At 69.5% G+C, this 6,730-nt stretch overlaps 1 protein-coding gene across 2 annotated transcripts in view; it reads left to right on the top strand.

The window, feature by feature from the left end:
* AHDC1 (AT-hook DNA binding motif containing 1) overlaps nucleotides 1-6,730 on the top strand; it is a 40,235-nt gene extending 33,505 nt beyond the window's left edge. For both annotated transcript variants that reach the window (XM_042892844.1, XM_042892843.1), the window contains exons 3-5: nucleotides 1,311-1,351; nucleotides 1,459-6,503; nucleotides 6,612-6,730. In XM_042892844.1, coding sequence (XP_042748778.1) covers nucleotides 1,536-6,461 — 4,926 coding nt within the window. In that variant the 5' untranslated portion in view covers nucleotides 1,311-1,351; nucleotides 1,459-1,535 and the 3' untranslated portion in view covers nucleotides 6,462-6,503; nucleotides 6,612-6,730. The remainder of the gene's footprint in view (nucleotides 1-1,310; nucleotides 1,352-1,458; nucleotides 6,504-6,611) is intronic.

The following is a 6,730-nucleotide window of genomic DNA, read 5'->3' on the forward strand; positions in this document are numbered from 1 at the left end:
CAACCAACCGCACCGCTTTGCTTCGCTTCAGTGGGAGGGGGACGGCAAAGTGGATCCCCCAGCTTCGGGGGTTGTGGGGTGATGGGAGGGGGTGGGGGGCGCTGGGTGCCCCTTCCCACTGTTGGGTGCCAGAGCCCCGTGTCCTCGTGTGGAGCTCAGAGGTGTCCCCGCGGTGCCACCCACTCACAGCAGAGGGAAACATGCGGGGGTGGCGGGGGGACGCTGTGGCTGCTGTCACCTCATGTGCTGCCCCACTGCAGCTGGCTTAGGGTAGCAGCTGTGCGTGGGGTGGCCTCGGGGGGGAAGGGAAGGAAGCGGGGAGGGGTACGGAGTTGGGGGCCGGGGGGGCAGCACGCGGTGGCGCTGGGCCGGGGTTGCCAAGGAGCTGAGCTCACTCTTTCCAGCCTCGACTTTCCGTGAGCTGTGTTTGCAGGCAGGGGGGTGGGGATGGGGTGACAGCCCCCAGCTTTGATGCCTCACCCCCTCGGGCTGTCCTCTCTGCACCAGCACACGTCCCCGCGTCCCCTCTGCTGGCATGCCACGAGGGGAAGCCCCCCAGACCCCCCACGGCACCCCATTGGGCACCCCATCCCTCGTACTGAGGATGCACCAACAGCTTCCTGCCTCCCATCTGCCCTCGAACAAAGAACTTTCCTTTTGCCCACCCCGACCCCATCTCGGCCCCATGCCTTGCCGTGCCGTGCTATGCAATGCTGGGCCATGCCGTGCAGTGCTGAGCCGTGCCATGCAATGCCGTGCCGTGCCATGCAGTACTGAGCCGTGCCGTGCAGTGCTGAGCCGTGCCGTGCAGTGCTGAGCCGTGCCATGCAGTGCCGTGCCGTGCCATGCAGTGCCGTGCCGTGCCGGGCCAGCTGAACCGTGCCGTGCCGTGCCGTGGCGGGCAGCTCTGCGGGCGGGCAGCGCGGCTCGCCGGGGACACCTAGCGGCAATGCGGCCGCAGGGCCCCCGCCCGCCCCGTTCTCGTAACCCGGCACCCCGGGGCACGCCGCAAAGCCCGGGCTGCGCGTATGGGGTGGGGCTGGGGAGGTGGAACCGAGCGTCCTCGGTCCCGCAATCCGTTCCGGCTCCGCGGACAGGCCGGTCAACCTATCCCCTCTGTCCCCAGATCGCAGGCGGCCTCCCCCAGCCCCTGCCCCGCGCCAGGGTGATGGGCACCGGCTGTGCCGGCTCGGGAGCACCCCGGGGAGGAACGGCCCCTGGTACGGCCCTCGCAGGGACTGGTGCTGGCACGGGGGGGCACCGGGGTCCCCCTCACCGGGGGCTAACCCTCTGCACCCCTTCCTTTGCAGAGAGCTCAAGTGCAATAGCAGAAGCAGCAGCAGAGCCGAGGGTAAGGCGTGCCCGTGGTGGGCAGGGGGGGGTCTGCACCCCGAGAGGGGGCGGGGAGGGGGCGGGTGGTGCCGCGGGATCCTCACCGTCCCTCTCTGCCCCCCCCAGGTCCCCGCCTCACCTTCCCCGACCCCCATGTCAGCACCTGCTCAGCCCAGCGGCACGCGGGGGAGGAGGAGGTCAGGATGCGCGTGAAGCCCCCGGGCCCAGTGGTAACGACCAGCGTTGTGCGAGGCTCGCCTGACTACGTCCGAGAGCCCAAATTCTACCCTCCGGGGCACCCGGCGCAGCAGCCCCCCGCTTGCCCGGCGGAGAAAGCCTTATCCTGCAGCGTGCTCAGCTTCCCTGAGGGCTCGTGCCCAGCGCTCGGCCGGGAGCACCAGGCGGGTTCGCTGCTGCACGGCGACCCGGCCGACCGGTGCCAGGGCGTGCACGGCGGCACCAAGGAGGCCGAGGAGCTGCTGGGCTGCGCCGGAGAGCCCCGGATCCTGGGGGGCAGCGCGGAGGAAGCAGCCGCCCGCGATCGGGCGCCCGACACCTTCCCCAACGCGACGCTGGCCTCGGGCCGCTGCAACGTCGACAGCATCGTCGCGCTGCTCCGGAGCAAGTGCGGCAACGGGCACATCAACCTTCACCCCGTGGTGCAGCTCATCGACATCATGAAGGACCTCAACCGCCTCTCCGAGGACCTCAAGAGCAGCGGGGTGCATCTGGACTGCGGCATCCTGCGCGGCAGCGGCGGCAGCGGCAGTGGCCACGAGGATGGCCGGCTGCTGCCCGCCGACCGCGACCTGCAGTACAGCTTCTTCTCCTCGCCCTCCCTGGCCAACAGCATCCGCAGCCCCGAGGAGCGTGGGGTGCTCTGCAAAGCCGAGCCGCCGCGGCATCCCCGGCCCCCAGCCCACGACGGGGAGGGTGAGGGCGGTGGGGGAAGCGCCCCGCAGCCCCCAGCCTCTGGCAAAGCGCCCGCCGAGGAAGCGGGGTGCTCACAGCCTGACACCGGCGACTACTCCGAGCTGGCCGAGGCGGACATCCTCAACGAGCTGGCCTCGCTGGCGTGCCCAGGGACGCAGCTGCTGGAGTCGCAGCCGATGGAGCCGCAGCCCCAGTTGCTCCCGGCTCAAGAGCTGGACTCTCAGTCCCGGCTGCTGGATTCCCAGTCCCTGGAGTCGCAGCCCCAGCTGCTCGATGCGCAGAGCTTGGAGCCGCTGCCGGAGTCGCTGGAACTGCAGAACCTGGAGCCGCTGGGGCTGCAGTCGCTGGAGCCGCTCTCTGAATCCTTGGAGCTGCAGTCTCTGGAGCCGCTTTCCGAGTCGCTGGAGCTGCAGTCACTGGAGCCGCTGGCTGAGCCGCTGGGACTGCAGACGCTGGAGCCGCTGCCCGGAGCGCTGGAGCCACAGCTCCTGGAGGCGCGAGCCCCACTGCTGCCCTCTGAGCCATCCCTGCTGCAGCCGCAGCCGCTGAGCCCCGTGACGGAGCTGCTGGAAGCGCAGCCGGGCACTGGGGATCCCCTACGGCCCCACAGCCTGCAGCCCCGCCTGGGGGGCTGCCCGCTGAGCGGCGTGGTGAAACGCGGCCCCTGCGGGGGTCGGGGGGCCGGGAGGTGCGGAGAGGATCACCGCAAGTACGCGCTGCGCCGGACTGACAAACCAAAGATGTTGTGCCGCCGGAGGAGGGCAGGGCGAGGGAGGAGGGCTGACGTTGTCCCCGAGAGCCGTGTCCTGCCCCTCGCCCTGCCCGCCGAGCTGCCCCCTGGGCCTGAGGAGCCCGGCACCCCGCTGCTGGCCCCCCCACCGCCCCCTGAAGCCCTGGAGCCCGACGAGGTGCCCAAGACCCCAGCGGCAGGGGGGAAGAAGAGCAAGTGCCGGGGGGTGCGGAAGATGGTGGTGAAGATGGCCAAGATCCCGGTGTCGCTGGGGAGGAGGAACAAAACCACCTACAAGGTGTCGTCGCTGAGCAGCAACCTGAACCTGGAAGGCAAGGAGCTGGCGGCCAGCAGCTCCATGGAGCCCACGCCGCTGCTGAAGATGAAGAACAACGGGCGCAACGTGGTGGTGGTCTTTCCCCCTGGCGAGATGCCCATCATCCTGAAGCGCAAGCGGGGCCGGCCTCCCAAGAACCTGCTGCTGGGCCAGACCAAACCCAAGGAGCCGGCCCCGGAGGTGAAGAAGAGGAGGAGGAGGAAGCAGAAGCTGGCCTCGCCGCAGCCCTCCTACATCGCCGACACCAACGACAGCAAGGCCGACTACTCGGACGTGTTGGCCAAGCTGGCGTTCCTCAACCGGCAGAGCCAGTGCTCGGGGCGCTGCTCCCCGCCACGCTGCTGGACGCCCAGCGAGCCCGAGTCCATCCACCAGGCGCCCGACACGCAGAGCATCTCCCACTTCCTGCACCGCGTGCAGGGCTTCCGGCGGCGCGGCGGCAAGGCGGGCGGCTTTGGCGGGCGCGGAGGAGCCCACGCGGCCCGCGCCTCCCGCTGCTCCTTCAGCGATTTCTTCGAGGGCATCGGCAAGAAGAAGAAGGCGCCCGCCGCCCTGCATGCCGACCCCGTGCACCCGCGCAAGAGGGGCCGGCCGGAGCCCGACCCCGTGGGCAAACCCAAGCGCAAGCGGCGGACCCGCAAGAACGGAGTGCTGTTCCCCGAGCAGAACCCCGGGCAGAGCTTCAGCGACAGTGCCTCCGAGTGGGCCGGGGAGAAGGGCAGCCCCTGGGCCCCGCACCATGGCCATGCCGCCGGCCAGCCCGGCCGCAACTGCGGCTACCAGGGGGCCGAGGCCCGGCCTTTCCACGCCGCCGCGCTGGAGTCGGGCTCCTCAGGCCGCGCCGGCTTCTACGCGAGCGGTGCCGGCTCCTCGCAGGCCGAGGTGGGCCAGGAGCGGCACAGCCTCTTCACGGGGTATTTCCGCTCCTTGCTGGACTCGGATGATTCCTCCGACCTGCTGGACTTTGCCCTCTCGGCCTCGCGTTCCGAGTCCCGCAAGTCAGCTGCCTATGCGGCCCCCCCTGGCGCCGTGGCGGCGCAGCGTGGCGGGCTGGCTGCCTACCCGGCACGGGGCGGCAAGGTGCCGACGGCCGCGGGCCCTGGCGCCGAGGCCTTCCACGCCGCCATGCAGGCCCGGCAGGCTTTCCCTCCCGGCCGCCCCACCGCTGGTTACGGCGTCGGCCAGGCGGGCTCCTCGGAGTGCCGCAGTGCCGAGGCCTTCCCCAAACTGGTGCCACCTTCCACTGTCTCCCGCTCGCCCACCGCACACCCGGGGGGCACGGCCGGCTACCCGCAGTACGGTGGGTACGGCACGGGGCAGAGCGTGACCCCCGCCGGCGTCTTCCCCCCGGGGAAGCAGTACGGCCCGGCGCAGGACTGCCCCGCCAGCAAGGACTGCAGCTTCGCCTACGGCAGCGGCAGCAGCCTGCCCTCGTCCCCCAGCAGCGCGCACAGTGCCGGCTACGCGCAGCAGAGCGCCGGGCCCAGCCTGCCGCTGGGCAAAGCCTCCTTCTTCAACAGCGCCGAGGGCGGGCAGTTCTCCAGCGCCTCGCACACCCCACTGCGCTGCGACAGCCGCGCCAGCACCGTCTCTCCCGGCGGCTACATGGTGCCCAAAGGATCGGCCTCCTTCCAGCCCTCCCCCGAGAACTGCCGGCCGTTCCCCAGCGCGTCGCAGTGGCCGTTCCGGCAGGGCTACGGCGGGCTGGAGTGGAGCTCGGAGGCGTTCAGCCAGCTCTACAACCCGGGCTTCGAGTGCCACCTCAACGAGCCCAACGTCATCCTGGACATCTCCAACTACACCCCGCAGAAAGCCAAGCAGCAGACGGTGTCAGAGACCTTCTCTGAGTCGTCCTCCGACAGCACGCAGTTCAACCAGCCGGCCGGATACCGGCGCGCCAACAGCGAGGCCTCGTCCAGCGAGGGCCAGTCCAGCCTGTCCAGCCTGGAGAAGCTGATGATGGACTGGAACGAGGCGTCCTCGGCGCCCGGCTACAACTGGAACCAGAGCGTTCTCTTCCAGAGCAACTCCAAGCCCGGCCGGGGCCGGCGGAAGAAGGTGGATATGTTTGACGCGTCGCACCTCAGCTTCTCCTCCTCGTCCTCCTCCTCCTCCGTCTACCCCTCCAAGCGCAGCACGGGGCCCCGGCAGCCGCGGGGCTCACGCGGGGCGTGCGCCTCCAAGAAGGAGCGGGGCACGGGCAAGGCCAAGTTCCCCAGCAAGGCGCAGGCGGTGAACCCGCTCTTCCACGAGAGCACGGACCTGGGCTTGGACTACTACAGCGGGGACAGCAGCATGTCCCCACTGCCCTCCCAGTCGCGGGGCTTCGGGGTGGGTGAGCGGGACCCCTGCGACTACGCCGGGCCTTACTCCATGAACCCCTCGACGCCGTCGGACGGGACGTTCGTGCAGGGCTTTCAGAGCGACTCGCCCGGCTTGGGGCAGCCGGAGCTGGAGGGCAAGCACTTCCCCGCGCTGCCCCACCAGCTGGCGGCCCCCGGGCAGCAGGCTGTCTTCGAGGCCGGCCTCCAGAAAGCCTTCTCGCCCAACTGCTCGCCCACCCTGGCCTTCAAGGAGGAGCTGCGGGCGGGTGAGCTGCGCAAACTGCCCGCCTGCGACTCGCTCAAGCACAGCATGCAGGGGGGGGCTCTCCCGCACGGCCCCCACGTGGCGTGCCGCGACCTGGCCATGCCGCAGCCGCACTACGAGTCCCCCAGCTGCAAAAACCCCCCGTATTGGTACTCGCCCACCACCAGCACCCGCAGCCCCTCCTCGTACGACGGCAAGGCGGGCGCCGGCATGCTGGTGGACTTCATGGGCAGGACGGACCCCTCGTGTCTCAACCCCCATTTGGGCAGCCCCGGCGGCCCCCACCCCTCCAAGGGCGAGAAGGAGCCCTTGGAGATGTCCCGCGCCCACCACCGCGGCCCCTACGCCTGTCCCCTGATCAATGACTTGAACATCTCCCCCGTCCCGAGGGACTCCATGCTGCAGCTGCAGGACAACTACAGGTACCCCACGTTTGCACCCCAGGGGCACCCCGTCATGGCCCCCGCCCAGAAGAGCGGGTTCTTGGGGCCGATGGTGGAGCAGCACCCCGAGGACACGTTTACGGTCACCTCATTGTAGTGCCACTGACGTGCCGAGCGGACAGCGAGGTTTTGTTACAGGGTAGGTGAGGTGTGATGCTGGGGGCAGGGGGGGGGGCCCCGGGGGGGCCCTTCTCACCCCTCTCCTCCCTCCCCCTCCCCTCTCCCCCGTGTTGTGTTTCTCTTGCAGAGGTAATTTAGCCAGCACTTTTTTTCTGGAACACTTTTCAAGTTCTGTATTTAACTGGGATTGGAACCGTTTGTTTGTTTTTTATGAAAAAAAGAAAAAATGGAAAAAAAAAAAAAAAG

The sequence above is a fragment of the Lagopus leucura genome, unplaced genomic scaffold (assembly GCF_019238085.1).
Source record: "Lagopus leucura isolate 7727_CA_CO unplaced genomic scaffold, USGS_WTPT01 136-15_obj-0_obj, whole genome shotgun sequence".
Lineage (NCBI taxonomy): Eukaryota > Metazoa > Chordata > Aves > Galliformes > Phasianidae > Lagopus > Lagopus leucura.